The sequence below is a fragment of the Pelecanus crispus genome, chromosome 10, assembly GCF_030463565.1.
Source record: "Pelecanus crispus isolate bPelCri1 chromosome 10, bPelCri1.pri, whole genome shotgun sequence".
Taxonomy (NCBI): domain Eukaryota; kingdom Metazoa; phylum Chordata; class Aves; order Pelecaniformes; family Pelecanidae; genus Pelecanus; species Pelecanus crispus.
This window is the reverse complement of record NC_134652.1, coordinates 16,370,079-16,389,404: the sequence shown is the minus strand read 5'-3', so window position 1 is coordinate 16,389,404 and position 19,326 is coordinate 16,370,079. Positions and strand designations below refer to the sequence as shown.

The following is a 19,326-nucleotide window of genomic DNA, read 5'->3' as shown; positions in this document are numbered from 1 at the left end:
GTCAGTGAGCTCCGGCTGAGTATCCGACAGGCGCTCCTCCCATGGGGCCGGATGCGTGGGTCCTTGCTCCCCGCTCGGCGGAGCATCCTCGGTTGTACCATTGGTCCTCAGTGTGGACATCGCTCCCTCTGCTCTCTCTCCATCCCTTCCCTTACCCCGCTGCTGTCTCTCCACCTTTGCGCCTTCCCCAGGAGGCTGGTCCCAGTTTGAGCACCGGCAGTGGTGCACCTCCAGGTGCTGCCCCCGTGTCTTGCTCCCCTGGGTGCCCCTTTCTCCCCATCCCAGCCACCCCACAAAGTGCTGTAGCAGCAGGAACAGTGTCTGTTACAGCGTCCTTGGGAGCAGAATGCGGCCCTGTTTAAAAACATGTGGGCAGGGCCAGTGGGAGCGGTCCCTGGAGCACTGCCTGTCCCACTTTGATGGATTGGGGAAAGGTCTGATCTGACGGGATTTCCATCTACCCGAGACAAAACGCTGCACCGAGCTGCGGCAGGGCAGCCTGGCCCGGGTGGGGATTGATGACCGTCCCCAAACTGTTGCCAAGCCCCGAGGTTTGTGTTTGCCTGCAGTGAGGAACCGGGGCTCTTTGCAGATGTGATCCCCTCCCTCGCAGTGCCCCGTGCCGTTGGTTGTGCAGGCAGCATCACAAGCTACGCTTAGCTTCAGTCTCGTGGAGGATGGGGGCAGCTCTTTGCGTTGGTGTGGAGATGTACAAGATGCATGGCTGGGGTAGACTGGAAAGTGTCTCCCATTTGGGGACTGGCCTCCCGGAGCTGTGGGCAGCCCTGGGTGTCAGGGGCCTGGCTTGGAAACAATCGGTCTGGGGATCCAGGGGTTTTGGGGGCACTTTGGGGCTTTGTGGCAGGATGCTGTGGGGAGAGGAGCTCCCTGCCTATGTAGGGGTTGCATGCAGGCAGGGGAGTGTGGGGTGACCTGCAGGCTCAGGGTGCCTCTCCTCCTGGTGTGCTGCCTGTCCTTGCTGCCTGTCCTCCTGCCTGCCCTGGATTTGCAGCTCAGGAGTTGCTTTGGACAGATCAAAGCCTGGGGGCATCTCTCATCTCGGCTTACCTGGGTCCTGCCTGCCCCCCAGCCCGGAGCACAGGGGGGATTTGGAGGTAATCCTTGCAGACGGGATGCTGCTGGCTAATTATAGTAGAGCATCTCGCTTCGTGGGAACCACGGCAAATTGTCCCTCGAGCCCAGGCAGCAATGGTACAAATCTGCTGCTAATTAGACTTGAAAGTCCTCCCGTGAGCTCAGGCGCAGGATGGATATTTGATTATTAACATATTTATTTCTGAGCCTCTCAGCAGGTCTTGCACTGGGAGGCTGTACTCTCCCCCCAAGTAATTGCCAGGCACATTTATTCCTATCAAGAGTGTTTGGGGGCTCCAGGGAAGGCGGGGCTCATTTTTGTGTGCACACTCTGTGTGCTCATTTTTGGGGTTGTCTCACCAAGCGTGTGGAAAAGACATCTTGCTGATGCTGGGGAGGTCCCGGGTGGGAGCACGGTCCCCAGGCTCTGCTCTGTGCCTGCCACCAGCCCCTCTGCCAGGTGGGATGCTCCTGACCCTCATGCCCAGGTGGGAACCCAGGGATGTCTTTTCCCACCTGCTCCTGGGTCCATTGGCTCCAGGCACTGTGCAGGCAGCGGGGTTGGGGGGTGAGGCTGACCCAGTGGTGCGGAGCACCACAGCCCAACACCCAACACAAAGCCGCCTGCCACGGCACCCCTAGGGAAAGCATCCCTCCCTCCGGCGGAGGCAGACAAACTGCACTGGAAACACTGCCTCTGAAACAACCGAAAATAGCTTTCCTGTCCCCAAAATGTCAGTCTAAAAAGGCAGTCTCTGGGGGCCCCCCCGGGCTGGCAGTGGGCTGAGCGGGTGCCCTGGAGATGCTGGGTGGGTGGCCCTGCTGCCCCGTGGGGCAGGGAGTGCTGGGCAGGGGGCCGGAGGCCTGAGCCATCAGTCGGGGTATGAGTGGGGAGAGGGTCAGTGCTGGCGTGGGGGCCATCAGCCCGGCCGTGGGGCTGCGCAGCATCTTGGGCTGAGGCTGGAGAAAGGTGCAGACGGGCTGTGGGCTGTCAGAGGGGCAGCACTGACCTCGTGTGTCTCCCCTGCCCTAAGCCCCTCAGGTCCCCCCCGCCAGGTTAACACCCATCCAGGGGTTTCAGGCCAGTGCCAGGGGCTACTGACGTGGGGACAGGCGAGGAGCTGTGGGTCAGGGCCTCAGCCGCATCTGCAGTGCTACTCTGCTCTCCCTCCCTGCCTTGTCGCTGCGTCTCCCCGTGCGGGCAGGGTCTGAGCTGGGGAGTGGGGGACATGTACCTTGTTGCAGCACCAGAGTTATTAATAGCAGCAAAAGCTCTCGGTGCCTTCAAGCTAAGTCCACTTTGGGGGAGATTCCTGCCATTTGAAGAATGTTTCCCCTCCCCAGGTGCCTTATCTCCCTCTCCCAGCTGCACAGCCGGTGTGTGCCGGAACCCTGGCTAAGCCATGGTGCTAATAGCCTTTCCCGTGCTGCTCAGCCCGGCAGCGTCTGGCTCAGTGAGCGAGGGTGCCCCGCTGCCTGGCCCGCCGGCAGCCCCACGCTGCCTGCACACGTGGGAGCCGAGGTCACATCCCAGCCTGTTCCCGCTGCATTTCCTCCTGTCACCGTGCTGAGCCAGAGCTGTTGTTGGCCGAGCGAGCGCTGAGTGCAAGGAAATTAGCCTAGTGCCATCTCCCATTTATCGGAGCCCAACCTGTGCATGATTGCATGGGGCTTGTTAATTTGTTGCCATCACCGTGGCTTGGTGCAGGGCTGTGAGTGTGGCAAGGCTGGAGGGGAGCATGCCGGGGGGCCAGGACATGCAGCAGCCTGATGGGATGCCGAGGGCCATGCCCTCCTCTGGAGCAGATTTGGGAGCAAGGCTGGCATCACTTGTGGCCAGTCTGAGATTTTTCCCAGCCTCATACTTCAGGAGACCCTGGTGAGGCTTAGAGTGGGTGCTGGGACACCCTGGGGATGCAGGGTGGTGTGCTGGGGATGGAAACCCCTGCTGGTCCTTGTGGGGTGCTGTGGGCATGGAGCAGGGTGGGCATCCAAGGGGCAAAAAGATACTGGTTCAGGTTAAAGAGATGCTGTGGCTGTGCTGTGCCCCAGCATGAGCTGTGCACCCCAGGCAGTGATGTTCCCACTTGCAAAGGCTGTGCTCTTTGGAGGTCCTAGGGCCGTGCTGCTCTACTGCCTGATATATCCGGGGTGTCCCTAGAGTTGCTGTGTTTTGCAGACCCAACAAGCTCAGAAATGGCCCTGGATGCTCTGGGCAGGCTGTGGTGTGCTTGCTTACAGCTGCTGTCTTGACCTGTCAGTCCTATAACCAGGGCTGGGCTCAGCTCCTGGTTCTTTTCCCTTCCCCGTGCCCCAGTTTCCCTGCAGATGTTGGTGCTGGTCTTTGCCCTCCCTTTGCATGGAGGCGTGGGCATGGAGGGTCTTGGGGTGCACCCCAGGAGCCTGGGTGGGGGGAGATGGAGCCTGTCCCACCCACCTTGTCCCCTCCTCCCCACTGCTCGCTATACCCTGTGCGTGAGGGCAATGAATTATTCACACCCCGTCGGGGGTGTGGGAGTGTGGGGGGAGCGTGTCTGCGGCTGCCTGCGTGATGCCAATGGGGCCCACATGCCGCCGAGCACAGAGAGCTTTTCTATGTAAATCCCTGAAATATTTAGCAGAACTGACTTAAAAAATACAGCTTGGGAGGAGTTAGTGCCTCAGCGTAATGTGGAGGGCTGGGGGCCATCACAGGGGGGTGATGGGGGTGATGGACACACTGGGGCGGTCCCTGGGGGGCTCTGGCCCCAGTCTTTGCCTGACACCCACCACCCAAGTTGCTGGTGGAGCTTCTGTCTATCTGTCTGTCCGACCACCCATCCGTTGGGTCTTTCTGCTTGTCTCTGCCATCAGACGGTGGGGGTGCCCCCATCCTTTCCCTGCATTGCAGGGGTGCTTTGGAGCCCGGCCCCGGGCTCAGCCCACTCGCTGGCTGGGGCAACCCGGTGCCACCAGAGCCCGGCTGCCGCCCCATCACCCGCTGCTGCGGGACCGACTGGTGCAGCGTTGGGCTGGGCTCCTTCCCTGGCAGTGCCTTCCCGAGCAGACGGATCACATCACATGCATTTTTTAACAAGATCCATCGGCTGGGAATGAGCTGAGCTGTCGCCGCAGGTTTGTGATCAAAGTCAGACATGCCCTGGCAGCCCAGGGGGAGGGTGGCCCTGCACGCCACCCCTCTCCATCACAGGGCCAATTTACGGGGCGTTTATCCTGGCAGAGCAGGTTGGGGATCCGGCAGCTTCACAGGTTGCAGGTGCATTGCCCCTGCATCCCTGAGGGTACCAGGATGGCCACTGTCCTCCTGCCTGGCACGGTGCGGCAATTCCTGAACTGAGGGTCTAAGGATGGGAGCAGCCATGATGCAGAGCTCGTGCTGCCGTTGGGCTTCTTGTGCAGCCCTACACCCCAAAATGGCACCTTCAGCTGGGAGTCAGAGTGAGCTGGGTTTTCTGGCAGCCAGGGTGAGGTAGGAAAGGGTTTGCGCTTGTCCTGGCATGTGTTTTAGGCCAGATTCACAAGGGAGCAAGAAGAGGTAAGGGATGCAAGGAGCTGTAGCCAGCTCTCGATGGGGAGCCAGCTGTCTGTGCCACGGCAGGGCTGCCCCGCGAGGCAGCCTGGGCTGCTGGCAGCTCTTCCATGGCCTTCACAAGCTGGAACTTTCATGGATGCTCTCTGTGTACCTCGCCAAGGTAGGAGCTGTGTGCTGCCCCGTGGTCTGTACATCGCAGGGCCAAACCCCGGGGTGCATGGCCAAAGGCAGCATGGGCTCACAGTTTGAGTACCCCGCTCCTCCCAGGCTGCCTGCCCCACTCTGAGCCTTCCTCCCACCTCCTTACTCAGTTTGCTCCTGTCCCCATTGCTCCCCTGGCCTGGGAGGCGGGTGGGGTGGGGTGGGGTGGCAGGCGCCTGTGGTGGGCCCGTGCAGCACGGTTGCGCTGTGTGTTTCCCTCTGCAAGCACCAGCAGAGCCCCCAGGCTGCACTTCACCGTGACAGCACATCCCATGTCAGAGCAGCTGCAAATCTTGCCTGATAATAGCTATGCAAATTACCTCATTAGCTGCCTTATTTATTTCCTCTGGCATCACGTTTTCAGTACTTCCCCAAGTCCTGGAGGCTGTGGGTCCCCAGGGCTGGGAGGAGCCAGGAGCAGCAGTGGGACCCCACGCAGGGCTGGCTGTGTTGAGCCTTAGCCTTCCTCTGCAGATGGCAGCGGTGTTGGGCTCAGATGGAGCTGCCTGCCCCAATGTGATGTGTCTGGGACCAGGGGCTCACGTGGCTCCTGCAGTCCCTGCTGCTGGGATGTCCTCCTCCTCGTTCCTTCGTGTGCTCTGGCTCTGGGGTGAGTCTTGCCGAGCCCTCCATCCAGCCAGGAGCTGCCCCGTCCCCTGCAAGCAGCTGTAGGTCTGGCATTGCTGGGACACGTGTACCCTCTGTCCCCCCCAAAAAAGTGACTCCTGGATTTACGGACAGAGAGAACAGGGTTTCTGCCCAGTCCCTGTGGATCTGAGTGGTGGCTTGAGGTTTGGCATAAGGCTGCAGGGTGCCCTGCATCCTTCCCACCCTGATTGCCTTTCCTCCTTGATGGAGATGTTGGCAGATGCTGTCTCAGGGGTCTGCCCTCTGCCAGCTCCAGGACGACCACAGAGAGGCCCCCAGATGCCCTGGTTGGGGTGGGTCTGGGCTGGAGCCCTGCTCTGGTCCTGGGGCATGCGGCCTGGGCTGAAACGCTCTGAAGCCCAGGCACCATCCAGGGCTGGCACAGGCAGGAACAGCCCTGAGCACCAGCCCAGCGTGGTGCCCCTCAGGGACATTTATGTCTCAGTGTGTCCCTGCCCTTGCTGGGTGCGCATGCAAGCGTGTGGTTCTTTGCAAGGATGGCTGTCTCCTGGTTGCATTTCCCAGGGGTGCGCACATGCCCACAACACCCGTGACAGTGGGAGAGGCTTTGCACGGGCACCACGGGACCCACATACAAGTGCCGTCCCTGAAGACCTTGATCCAGGCACCCCGTGGACTTGTCAACGCCGTGCCAAGCCACCTGCAAGCGCTGTGTCTGCTTCCCCCCTTCTGTTTACCTTTCATTTTTCCCCTTCTCTTTGGGCTGTGCTGATGAATATTTCATGGCCGGGAACCAGCGCGAATTCCCGCGGCTGCTCCCTGCCCCCCGCGCTCCGGCAGCAGGTACCAGCCCGTATGTCGGTGGCTTAGGAAGGATGCGTCCGCCCAAGAAGCCGTCTCAGGAGGAGAGGACCTGGGCAGGGAAGAAAGCAATGGCTCTGGTGTGGACAGCTGTGCCGTGCCCCCCTCCCCGGCGGTGCTGTCGCTGTCCCTTCAGCCTGCAAAGCACCGCGCGGTGGCTGCGTGTCCGTGCGCCGATGGCCTTCACGGTGCCCGCGCGTCCTTCCACGCGTGTGCACCGCCTCGCCCAGGTGGCCGTGCTTGCCTGCGAGCTCCGGCACAACTGCGCGTGTCCCCTCCTGTCCCCCGTGTGCCATCCGCCGCCGCAGCCGCCTGGACGAGCCGTGTCCCCGGCTCACCTCCCCGCGGCCCCGCCGCCGCCGCTCCGCTGTGCGGGGGCTCCTCTTAGCGTCAGGCAGCAGCAACGGCACCGTGGCGGGCACAGTCCGTGGGTCGGGCCGTGGCACCGCACAGGCAGTGCGTGGGCTGCCTTGGGCTCCCGTGCATGCAAGCTGGAGGTGTCCCGGCACAGCCCCAAAACCTGCAGGCAGACAGCAGGGATTGGGGGCAGGGAAGTGGGGGACAATTTTGCTCTCCAGTCTCCCTGAATTTGCCTTTTACACCCTATGGCGGGGAGCTGGGCCAGTCTCCGGTGCAGGCTCGGCACTGGGAGGCGTGGGACAGCTGCTCCCACTGCCAGAGCACAAGGGGGGTGCAGAGCTGGAGACCGAGGCTGGAGCCGTGGTCTTCCTCCTTCCCATTGCTGTGGCTCTAGCAATGCCATGTCCCGCTTCAGGGTACCAGCAGATGCTCTGGGGACACAGGCTGGCTCAAAATATCCCTTTGGGAGATGACATCCTTTGCCCTGCGAGGCACTGCGGGGACTGAAGTTCCCCTGGGGCTGGGGCAGGGGCTGGGGGACCACTGGCTTCCTCGTGGGGGGAGCAGGTTTGAGAGAAGCACAGGTAGGGAGGGAGGCTGGTGGGGTGCACCCTGCAGTGGCACCCGTGGTGGTCGCGACCCAGGTGGCAGCTTGTCAGCAAGAAAGTCTGTGTAAGAATGGGCTCAACAGCCCTGCTTTGCTTTTGATTTCTGCTGGATTCCTGTTTGTCTTGCTGGGGGAGAGGTGGGTCAGTGAGTGGGAGAAGAGTCCCCTGGCTCAGCCCATGTGATCCCCATGAGCTTCTGTCTTGGTGTCAGTGCACGAGGGCCTCTCTGGAGAGCCAAGGGCCAGCCTGGAGGGGTAATGCTCCTTTGGAAATCCCTGTCCAGTTCTGGACTGGCTGTAGCACCTAGGAATGCTGGTGGGCAGCCAAGCCTGGAGGTGGGGTGGGTGACATCGGTGCTGTGTCCCTGCAGGCTGGCGTGGGGTACTCTACACATGCTGATGGGGGGGCATATGAGCTCCCCTGTCCCGCACGACCATCACGACCGGGATGCACAGGACAGTGCTTGCATCTCCCACCTTCCCAGGACACGCTGGGATGGAGCAACCTTCCTGGCCACGTGGGATCTGGCTCCCAAGGAGGTGGATGGCGGTTCTGGGATGGATTTGCAAACTTTGTTTGCTGTCAGGTCCTGCGGGCTCTGGCACCCTCCTGTGGCTGTTCTGCCACCTCTCCCGTATCCCACGGGCTTTTGGGGTGCTGCGGCTGCCTCGGGCTGAGTTGTGCTGGCTGGTCCCCATGGTGGTACAGTGGAGCTGGGTCTCTCTCCCGGCATGTGGGGAGCTCTGCCTTTGCAGGATTTGGCCTTGTGTCACACACCTCACGGGATCTGATCGTTGCAAGAAATTGCCCCAGTGTGTTTGTGTTGTGGGTTTGAGCCAGGCGTGGGGCTCCTGGATACCATAGATAAGGATAAGGATCCTAAACCCCTGACCTGTCCCCAGAAGGTGGCAGGAGGGGACTGGGCACCACTGGCAGCCCAAATTTCTGAGCTTTCGGCTGTGGGCAGGTGGTCTGCAGGGGGTAGGTTCAGTTGAGGTGTTGCATTCACAGACTGGCCCTGCAGCTGTGCCTCTGCGTCCGCTGAGCTGCCTGCTCTGCCTCGGCTGGCCTGGGCTGTCCCCTTCCTCCCTTAGGGCTGATGTCCCTTCAGCCCTTCCCTGGCCTGGGGCTTTGTGGGTGTATTATTGTAGGGTTGCAAACCCTGGTGTGCTGTGTCGTGTCTTGCCTTGCTGTAGGGTGTCCCCAAACCTGGCTCAGCCCTGTAGTGACCGGTGCAGCATCCCCTGGTGCCTGTCCCCCCCCGCCCCGGGGCACTGTCTGCCATGGTGTGGGGGCTCTCTAGGCAGGCGGCTGCCCCCCTTTGCAGGGGCGTGGCCAGCATAACAGATAGGGAGGGCTTGGTTTGGAGGGGATTGCCATTCTTTTGGGGAGCAGGGGGTGAGGTTACCCCATACCAATCCCCGAGGGGACTCCTGCCCCTTCCCTTGGGACTCCTTGTTGAGGCATCGGTAGGGATGGGGTAGTCTGACTGTTCCTGGCTGGATCGAGCCTGCACCCCCTTTCCCATCCCTGAGGGAGCAGAAGCTATATTTTCCATCAGGTCTCTTTTTCTTTGCTTCCTACCCCATTAATAAGAGATGAAGCTTATGAGATAATAGAGCCTGGATGGATGCAGAGCTGAGAGATCCTGCTGGTGTGGGGTGTGGATATGATGTGGAGAGGGACCTGCAGCTGGGAAAATGGGACTTGGGGAAGGGATGTGGTTGCCAGTGTGCACAGAGCATCTTGGGCTGGCTCTGGGAGCAGGGAAATCCCACTGCCGCCACGCGCCAGACTCTCTTCTGGCTCTGACATACCATGCAAGGTAGCAACGCGCTGCCAGGCTGAGCTTTGGAGCGAGCAGCTCTCAGCTTGGGCGGTCTGGGCGTCTGACTCCTCTTCCTCCCATCTTTGCACCAATCCGCGTCTCCTCCCCTGTGCAGAGCCAGTGGGAGTGGGTGGCTGGTGCCCAGGGATGCAGGATGCTCACAGCGCCGGAGGGCTGATGCTCGGGGATGCAGGATGCTTGCACTGCCAGGGAGCTGATGCTCGGGGATGCAGGATGCTCGCAGTGCTGAAATGCTGTTGCCACAGGGACGCAGGACACTGGCAGCGCTGGATGGTTGATGTCCGGGGATGCAGGACACTCGCAGCACCGGCTGGCCGGAGCAGATGATTGCTGCCCAGGGATGCAGGATACTCACACCACTTGATAGTGGGAGTGGAGGGCTGATGCCCAAGGATGCTCTCGGTGCCGGCTGCCCTCCGGAAGGAGCATCCTTCCCTGCTCTGGGAGAGAGGCGGCCCTGGGATGCAGCGGTGCCTCATTGGTCAGCGGGACCTGTGGAGTCTGCGGGTTGCCATACCAACCTGCCTCTGGTTCCCGGCCAGCCGGGGCGTGAAGTGCCGGGTCGAGCTGGTGGCAAGGGGCGGACCAGGAGCCAGGGGCAACCCGGGGCTCTGCCAGCCAGGGAGGCGTCCGCCCGCCTCTCCTGGAGCACCGGCTGGCACCGCGGGGCTCCCCGGCTCCCTGCTGCTACTCCCTGCCTCTCCCAGCAACTTTGCTGCTCAGAGGGGGCCGGTGGGCTGGCACGGCACGGGGAGGGGGGGGGGGTTCGCCCAGGCACCCCGCTCCCTCACCGAGCTTGCGGTCAGCTTTTGTGCGCCTAAGCCTTGGGAGGGGCATCGCCGCCAGCCTCCCGGCCCCCCCTGGACCGCAGCCAGCCTGCACAGGAGCATCCCAACACAAAACTTCCCGGCTGGCTGCCTGCCGCCTGGGAGCGGGGCCTGGCAGCTGCCGCGCTGCCGGGCGCTGCCTGTGCCCTCTCCGCCGGGCTGGACCTGCCGCCCATGCCCGCAGGCCCGCTCCGGGCAAGGAAGGCTCTGTCCTCCCCCGGGCATCGCCTGCTGCTCAGAGGAGCCGGGGGGCTGCTTGCTGGCTGGGAGGGAGTGCGACTGGGTCCCTCCCCAGTGCTGTGAGCTGGAGCCATGAGCCACTGCCAGCAGCGCTGCAAGAGGCAGCTGGGCCGGGTGATCCGCTTCTTCTACCAGTTTGTCACCGGGACCCTCTCCCAAGGTAGGTTCTGCCCTGGGGGGCATGGGGGCTCTGTTCTGTGGGAAGGGGTCTCTGTCTGGTGAGCTTTGTGGGGTTATTTGGGGAGGGGGGGGAAATGCTATTTAGGTGCTGAGCAATTCAGCCCCAGGCGGAGGGGTTGCACTGGGCTCCATGTGAGGCAAAGCTGAAGATGCTCATGGGAGGCAATGAGAGCCCCTGAAGGTCCCCTGTGGACCTGGGGTGATGGGAATGTTTTATTTGGGGAGGGGACTGGTGCAGAGTGGAGTGTGAGAAAACTGCTGTGCAAATAAATTGCAGCTGGTCCAACCCTTCCCTGCCATGCCAGCGTCTGCCTCCTCTGGGGCCAGGGCTGCGCCCTCCATCCATCCGGCTGGAGAAGCCCTGGGTGTGTCTGCGGGCTGGGGCAGGGACATACCCTGGTGCCTGCACCACCCATGCTCATGTCCTGGGATGCCGCCTGGTCTTGGGGACAGAGCTGCATGCCGTGTGCTCCCTGTTTGCTGTCACAGCCGTGGCAGAACCCATGTCCCCCTGCCAGCCCTTGCGCAGCCGAGCCAGCTGGCCAGAACCCCGTCTCCTGGGTGTGAGCCCAGAGCCACCTCCTGACCCCAATGGGCATGTCTCGGGGAGGTTGTCGTGTGCCTGTGTGTGCTGGGACCATGGGTGTCCAGCTCCTGCCCCCGTCCCCGTGCCTGCGGCAGGTTGCCCTCCCTGTGGTCTGGTCCCACCAGGGACCCCTGGGCTGCCACCTTGGGCCACGATGGCACTGGGGAGGGATGCGCCGTGCCAGGAGCACAGGGAAGGCTTTGTTGGGCCAACGTGGCAGCGTCACGCCTTGGAGCGGGGCTGGGACTTGTACCGCCTTTGCCAGGGCCCAGCCTGCCCAGAAAAACCCTCCCAGGCTCTGTCCCCTCCTTGCCCAGGGGAGCCCCGGGGTCTCCCCAGCCTGCGCCCATCCCTGGGGCAAGGGGATGGCAGGGGCACCCTGGGGATGTTCTTGGCACAGCACTGGGGGCTGGGTCACAGGAGCAGTATCCACCCTGTGCGCCATGCCCACCTGCTGTGCCACCTCCCTGCCCACGGGGACCCGAGCCCTGCGATGGAGGGTCACCTGGCCCTGGGAAAGCCTCCCCACGGGCATTTCCCATCACCTCACAGCCCCATGGGCCCTTCAGGGCTCTGCACCAGCCCCAGAACATGGCGATAGGGGAAGAGGTGCCAGGGTAAGCACAGGCCTGGCTGAGCAGCGTGCCAGGCTCCGGAGGCTGGGTGTGCCCGCAGGCAGCGCCGGGTCCGTTCCCCCTAGTTGGCTCCATCAGGAACCAGCCAACTAGCCCGGAGCGGAGCAGGCAGAGGATGAGTCAGCTGAGTCTGGCCCCGGGTGCGAGGGGCAGAGCTGCAGGTGACGGAGTGGAGTGGGAAGGGGACCTCGGGGTGCTCCCGTCCCCGCCACCTGCACAGATGTCCTGCAGGTCCTTGTCCCACTGTCCTGGGCTTTGCATCTGGGCACTATGAGGCTGGGTCTGTAGCGGATGTCCCCCCGGGACTGGGTCTCTGGGCCGGCCATGTGTGGTGCTGAGTGGCCCTACGGGCTCAGCCCGCGCTGTCCCTGCAGCCCTGCCGGGGTGTGCAGGGTGGCCGTGATGCACGGGGCTGGGATGGGCGCAGAGGCAGGCCTGGTAGTGGGTTGCTGGCTACTGCTGCTCACCCTCTTCTTGGTGTCCTCCTGAGCTGTGGGAGAAGCCAAAGTGGGGTGCAACCCCACATTTATGGTGCCCACGTAAGCTTGGGCTTGGAGTACATGTTGGGCTTGCACAGCCTTCTCCCCTCTGCAGCATCCCCTCTTCCCCAGCCACTGCTCCGGTCCACGTGGCACATGGGTCACCAGGATGCTGTCCCCGCTACAGCCTCTATCCTCCCCCATCAGTCCCTTTTGGGGGGCAACAAGTCCCTTTGTCCTCCCTGCAGAGGCGAAGGAGGTTCCACAGAGCTCACCACAGAGGGCACTCAGTGCCCGGCCAGGCGGGCCCTGGGGTGGGGTGCCCTCCCGACTGGGTGCCCTGGGGAGCTAGCCAAGGACAGGTCGCCGATGGGGGGAAAGAGAAATGACTCAATCAATTAACTGGATTAAAACTGTGACTTCACCTCCCAAAAATAGCATTTCGCCAATATTTTAATGTGCTTATTAATAATCTGCTCGCGCTCTGATTAGCAGCGAGGTAATAAGGGATCAGCTGTAACCTAAATTTAACTCTCCCTAATGGATGATGGCCCCGAGAACCAAAAAAAAGGAGAGGCTCCTATCCATCAGGCTGGCCCCCCTGGGGGGTTGGCAGCGCCCAAGGGACCCAGGCGGCTGTTGCCCAGCTGTGCCCTGGGACCATCACCTCTGCTGTGGCCCAGCTGGTCCCACGGCACATTTTGGGGGGTTAGTGCCCTAGCACCCTGCAAAACTGGGCTAGGAGTGCCCTAGGGGTAGCCACAGAGGTGGCTCCCAAGCAGGGCAGAGCCTGGCTATGGTCAGGGTGCGTGGTCCCCTCCTGAAGAGACAGGTCCCTTGGCGATGGGTGACTGCCCTGCTCCCGCCCCACCGCAGGGGACAGTCCCCTGTGCCCAGCTGCTGGTGGTGCTGGGACGATGGGGACAGGGACCAGCCACCTGGCTACTCGAAGGCTCTGGGTGTTGCCCTGTGCATGCTCGTGGCATGCTGTGTGCACGGAGCTGCTTTCTGGGCAAGAAACCCTGCTCCCAGGCACTTCTATTTATACACAGCGGGTGGCTGGCGGGGTGGTTAATTTTAGCTGGGTGGCAGGGCTGCGCTGCCGGCAGCGCTGGAGAGCCGGGACGTGGTGGCTGGGCAGGGGATGCTTCACGGCTGTTATTGTCACAGCCCGAAGTGGGACAGGCGGTGTGGACTCGGTGCCAGCCTGGGCTGTCCGTCCTGCCATGGCTGTGCCTGGGGCAGTGTTACAGGGCCTGCCGCCCTTCCCAGCGCTGAGCCACGGGCACGTGCCAGGGCCACTTTGCCACCCTGTTGTGTGTCCCCTGTGGGTGCTCAGAGCAGCTGGTCTTGGGGGAGAAGTGAAGCGGGGGACGGACCCTGACGCCTGGGTACTGCGCCTGGAAAGGCGCACAGCTGGGGTGACGCTGTGCTCCTCACCCCATGCCTAGGTGGCCATGTCCCCTGGCTGTGGCTGCAGGGGTGGGGATGGGACATCTTGTATGCAAAGAGGTGTCGGGGTGAAACATTTGGGCCTGGTACCTTCCCCAGCCACGTGTCCCATGGGGTGGCTGATGGGGCAAGCGTGGTCTGGGGTCCGGAGGTGTCTCAGGCATGGGTGCAGCAAATCCTGCGGGGTTTGGGGCCTGCCAGCGAGTGTGCCCAAATTCACAGTGGCATTACCTGAGTGCCCCCAGCATTGCACAGCAGGAACCAGGCTGGTCAGCTCTGGCTCCAAGCTGAGAAAAGGGGAGGCTGATCCTGGGCATCCCTGGGGAGGTGCTGTGCTGGGGCGCAGGGGATGAGATGCCAGCACCTCTCTGCCAGACCCAGCTCTCCAGGCCAGCAGGGCTGCGGAGACGCCTTCCTTCGAGGCCCGGTGTCTGGAGCAAGGACAGGCGCAGGCATCCCAGCGGAGATCCTGGCATTTGCCAATCCTGGGCTGCAGCATCATTCCCTGGGGAGCCCTGTTTCCAGGACTCCCAGCTCCTCCTGCGGGGTGGCAGCAAGGGGCTGAGCCCTGAGGGTCCTGGGATCACTGGCAAACTCAGAGCAGCCATCAGGCTGTGGCGATGCCTTGCTGGCCCCGTGGCATGGAGACTCAGCCACATGTGTAGCGAGCCCCGTCTGTGCTCTGCCCTCTGCTTCCTTCTCCTGGCTGATGGTGCCACACTCCCCCCGGGCCAGGAGGGTTATTTTTAACTGTTTGCCATGTGCTGCCTGAGCACAATTAAGGTAATTGGTTTGGGAGCCTGGCTCTCACACGCTGCTCCCAATTACCTGCCTGCCTGCCCATGCAGCCCCCCGCCTCCCTGCCCGCGGTGGCCGGCTCCTCCGGCGGGGGACTGCCGGGACAGGGCTGCCCCAGATAGCGCGGAGGGGCTGGGCGGGGGCTGCGAGCAGGCACAGGGGATGGAGCCATGGAGAGGACATCCCTGCACAACGACAGCCTGCTCTATGCCTCCCTGATTGCCATCCTCCTCCTCATCTCCTATTGGTTCACCACCCGCTGCTTCAAAATCATCAGCGGCATTGAAGGTACGGGGCTGGGGACACAGGGTGACAGGGTGACGCTGGCCCATCCTGTCCCCTTCCACAAGCCAGGTGGCGAGGCGAGCTGGGCTCTTGGTGTGGGAGCGGGGGATTGGGGACCCCCTTCTCTGCCTCTCTGGGGCACCTCGATCTCCTCCTCAGACACTTTATTTGTTCCTCCTGGTCCTGGTCCTGCTCCGCTGTGTGCGAGAGCAGCCTGTGGCAGCTCCGGCCAAGCTGCAGCAGTGCCCAGGGCTGCTCTGGGGGCATCCGGCTCCACCATGCTGCTGGTGTCCGGGTACCACTGCCCCTCGCTGTGGGATGGGGACGCAGATGGGCTCCCCGGTACCTCCCGCTCTGTGGGGGGGTGCCCAGTGCTGATGCTGGGGCTTCAACCTGCATTTTGGGGCTCTTGGTCCCTTTGGGCATGACCTACATCTTTGTTCCTCAGCTGGTGTGTTGGGGAGCTCTGGGATATGGCAGGGGTCCCAGTTTCCCTGGTGAAGGGTCTCTCCAAGCCCCGCTGCAGTGGGATGTGTGTGCTGGGGGCTTTGCAGGGTGAGACCCCCAAGGCAAAGAGCAGGGCAGGAGGGGTGGCACCAGCGCCTCTTGTCTGGGGACGTGCAGGGCCTCTCCTGCACCGGGCGCGCGTTTCCCCATCCGTGTGACCTCTCCCTGCATACCTCAGCCAGGGCCTCGTGGCTCTTCCCACAGCATGGCCAAATGCTGGCTGGCTGCAGTGGTGAGGAACCACCCCTGAGAGCCATGCCCCTTGGCAGGGTGGGGGGCAAAGCCCTGTCCCACTTCTGGCGGGCTGCATACGTTTTGGATGGCCCTTTGAGCATCCCTTGCAGGTGGCTGCAGGTCTGGCTCCACGGATAAAGCCCCACGTGTGAGCACATGTGTCTCCTTCATCCTTGGGGCAGCTCCAGATGGAGGAGCATCCCTGGGGACCTGGGTGAGCCAAGGGGGTGGTCCCCTGACACCTGGAGCTGCCCTTGGTGGGAGGGGATGTGCTCTGGGCAAGGAACCCCAGTGAGTTTGGGGGTGCTGGGAGCTGGGCTCTGGTGCAGTGTGTGGCACTGGGACGTGGGACTGGCACCAGGTTCCTGTGCCAGTCCCGGTGGGATCCAACGTCGTGCTGGCAGTGAACAGTGGAAGGCTTTTATTAATGGCTCCAGCACGGAAATGAGTAATCCTGACACGGCGGCCGGCAGGTGATCTATCGGTGCTCCACCAGGGAGGCCGGCTGGCATGGGACAGGCATGAGGGCAGGCGGGGAAGCTGTCACTCCATGGCTGACCTGCCGCTGTGCCCTTCGGCTCCAGCATCCCACGACACTGGCGGAGACGTGTGAGGGGCCGACGATGGTCCCCTCAGGTGGGCTGAGCAGGTTTGCTTTGCAGAGGAGCTGCCCCAAACCCTCTTTGCTGGCACAAGTCCTAGCTCAGGGTGGAAGAACTCCTCTATGGCTGTTTCTGGCCAAAATCAGGTTGCATAAATAGCCCCATGGCATGAGGGACAGGCATTGGCCCCTGGGGGCAGCTGGAGGCTGGGGGAGAGGGTGGGTTGCAACGAGGGCTCAGCAAGAAAAATGGCTTTAAAAATGCAGTTGGCATCAGTGGGAAATTCCAGAGTGCAACAGGTCTGTGCCACACCATCCCCAAAGGGACCGGCTCGAGGCCAGGGCGAGGCCAGGAGCCAGCCAGGTGAAATCCAGGCTCAGTGCCTGGAAACTCACTGCTTTCCAAGAAAAGGAAGTGTCAAGTCTGAAAACTTCCAGCCTGAGGGATGTTTCCCCAGGGAGGACTTTCATCTCTCTCCCCAAGCCGCCTCTGATGCATCGCTGGCATCTTCTGCTGGCGTCAGAGCCGTGGGAGTGCACCCCAGGCGGGCAGGAGACACCAAGCCTGGTGGCATGGAGCCGCTAGATAGCCCGGCCATGCCGTGACCTGGGACTGAGCCACCAGCCCTCTCCATCACCTGCCAGGGGACAAACCTGCAGCCTCCTGGGCTCGAAATGGGGGACAGGGTGGGGGTTCTGGGCCTGGGGGCGTTGGTGTGGGGCAGCCCTGCTGGGAGCTCTTGCCAGCACCAGCCAGCACCTCTGCTAACCCCTTCCCCCCGCGGGTGTCCCAGGGGGATGTTTCTCCCCTGGTAACATATTTCCCCTGCCCCAGCACAAAGACAACAGGGAGGAAAAGGGACTTTCTGCCCCAGTCCCATCTGCAGGGCCCTTTGTGGCGGCAGGAGGACCCTAGAGCTGGGCAGGGGATCTGCCCCGTAGCCTGGGCATGGCCACCCCACCCGTACCTGGGGCAGTGGTCCTTGTTCCTGGCGGGGGACAAGGCGGGGTGGGGGGCAGCGGTGGCATGGGGGCAGCCCTGCTCCCTGCCTGCCACACTGGTGCTGGAGCTGGGACTGGTCTTGCTTCATGCCCCATATGGAACTCATCCACCCGGGGATGGGCAGTGTCAGTGGCATCCCTGGGGGAAGCCATGCACCCCATGGGGTGCTGCGCCCTGGCGATGGGGCAGGGACCAGCGGGCACCCAGCTCCCTGGTGGTCCCTGCGGCCTGTGATCGAGCAGTCAGGCAAGGGCTGGGATGCTGTTAAAAAAAAGTGTAGGAGCTAAATATAGCCCCATTGGCTGTGCGTGGATATGTGCTCGAGGCATGCGGACGCCTGGGTTCGCCCTCTGCCTCCAGCTGCTGTGTGACCTTGGCTGGGTCCCTCGGTCCTGCCAGGTCCCCAGCCCCTGTGTCCCCTCCTCTCCTGCCTGTTGCTGAGCTGCCTGCAGGTCTGGTAGCGTCTCAGGCATCCTGCATTGTAGTCCCCGCTCCTGGCCTGTTCGCCCAGCCCTGCTCCCCACCTCCCCTTGGCTCTCCCAGCGAGACGGCTGGACTCATCCACCTGCTCAGAAATGGGGCAGCTGGACCTGTTGCCCCGGACCCTCCGCAGAAGAGGGTTGTGGGGACCTTGGGGTGCTCAGCCATGGTGGTCCCCATGGGACAGGCACTCGTGTGGGGCGCAGAGGACAAGTCTGAGTCATCCCCGTCCTGGATGTTTAGCCAGTGCCCAGCGTCCTGTCCCTCCCCGTGTACCCCCCCGGGAACCGAGTGCCTTTTAATATCTGTGGCCCGTTTCCTTAGCAACTGCATTAAGCAAATCGATGGAGGTGGTGTCATTGGAATGGGAGGGCATGCCTCCTTCCCCCCCGGCCCCCCCATCCCCGCCACCCCCCACGCCTCCCTCTGCTTGGCCTCTCTCCACTCTTACTCGCAGGCACGGCCCTGCTCTGCCTGGGCTCTTGGCCGTCGGCTCCTCAAGCCACCCGCCACAGCCCCGCGCTGGCCTCTTGCTTGCCCACGGCTGATGGGGGGTGCCCCCAAGTAGAGCGGTGACAGCCGATCCCCTCTTGAGGACAGCGGCAGGGGTCCCTGGGGATGTGTGGTCCGGCAGCCGTGGCGCTGGGGTGAGGGGGCTCCAGGACGGCGGTGGGGAGGGGGGGTGGGGGTGGGGCCATGAGACACCCCCACCATGAACCTGGAAGGCCTTGAGATGATCGCGGTGCTGGTGGTCTTGGTCCTCTTCGTCAAGGTGCTGGAGCAATTTGGCCTCTTCGAGCCCGTGTCCTTGGAAGGTAACAGGCGTGGGCGGTACTGGCTCCTCCGGGGACACCCAGGGCAGCCAGTGGGTGTCCGGAGCTGCCCCCAAGGATGCTCTGAGGCTGCTGCATCCATGGGAGAGCCCTGGGACATGGTGTCTATCTGCTGCTCGTAGGGGAGAGCAGGGGGGTCCTGGTGCGGGGAGTGGGTTGTCCTGCCTGCTCTGTGCAAGGTCCCAGTGGCTGGGGACGTGGGGAGGGGACAGGGCTGGCAGGGAGGCTGCTGCACGGTGGTGACTTTGGTGTGTGCCTGGGTGCTGTGGGCTGGGGCTGTGTGTGAGCGTGCAGGTGGGCACCAGGTTGTTTTCCAGCACCTCTACAGGAGCAAGGTGTCCCCAGGGTCTGTGATCACCTCACCCTGAACATGAGCTGTCAGACTAAGCACCAGCCTGCAGAGCAGCCAGGCCTGGGCAAGATGGGTCCTTGCTGCACTCCCTGCTCCTGGCTCTTCCCAGAGCCCCCCAAATGGCCCTTGGGCAGGGTGGGGGACACGGGGTGCTGCCTGGCTGGGGAAAGGCTGTGCAAGGTGCTGAGTGGTGTGCATAGGGCACACGCTTGGCAGAGCCTGGATCCGCTCGGGGGAGTCTGTGCGTGGTGGGAGGGAGGTCAGTGGCTGGGTGCTCCCTGGACTGCCAGGGGTGGTGGTTGTGCAAAAGGTCCCCCCAGCCCTGCCTAGCACCTGCCCATGCCTGCAGACACCCATCTGAAGGATGCTGCAACCTACCCATCCCCGGGTCATCAGGACATGCACAGGGTGAGGAGGTGACAGGCAGTTTGCCTGGTCCACTGGTGCCCCGGGATGCTCCGCTCAGGTTCCACAGCACTGGCTCTCACACAGGCTGGGTGCAGCCATGAACACCAGCTCCCCTCCACACAAGGTGCTGGGGAACCCCTGAGCAGCACCCCTGGGCTGGACCTGCAGGTTGGCTGTGCCTGGGGGTGGGGAGAGAGGGGGTAGGTACGGGGATCTCTCCCTCTGAAATTTCAAACTTGCTTCTAGGCCAGGAAAGCATGGTGGGTGGGAGCTTTTGTTGCTGCTTAACTGTTTGCTTTGTCCCTGTGCTC

At 62.8% G+C, this 19,326-nt stretch overlaps 1 protein-coding gene across 5 annotated transcripts in view; it reads left to right on the top strand.

The window, feature by feature from the left end:
* Nucleotides 1–19,326, top strand: part of KCNIP2 (potassium voltage-gated channel interacting protein 2) — a 45,117-nt gene that overhangs the window by 11,011 nt on the left and 14,780 nt on the right. Inside the window, exon 1 of one of the 5 annotated variants that reach the window (XM_075717363.1) lies at nucleotides 18,135–18,237. The exons of the other annotated variants lie outside the window; for them this stretch is intronic. Within the exon in view, the coding sequence (XP_075573478.1) occupies nucleotides 18,135–18,237 (103 nt within the window). Of the gene's footprint in view, nucleotides 1–18,134; nucleotides 18,238–19,326 lie in introns of those variants that run through there. 5 annotated transcript variants of the gene reach the window in all.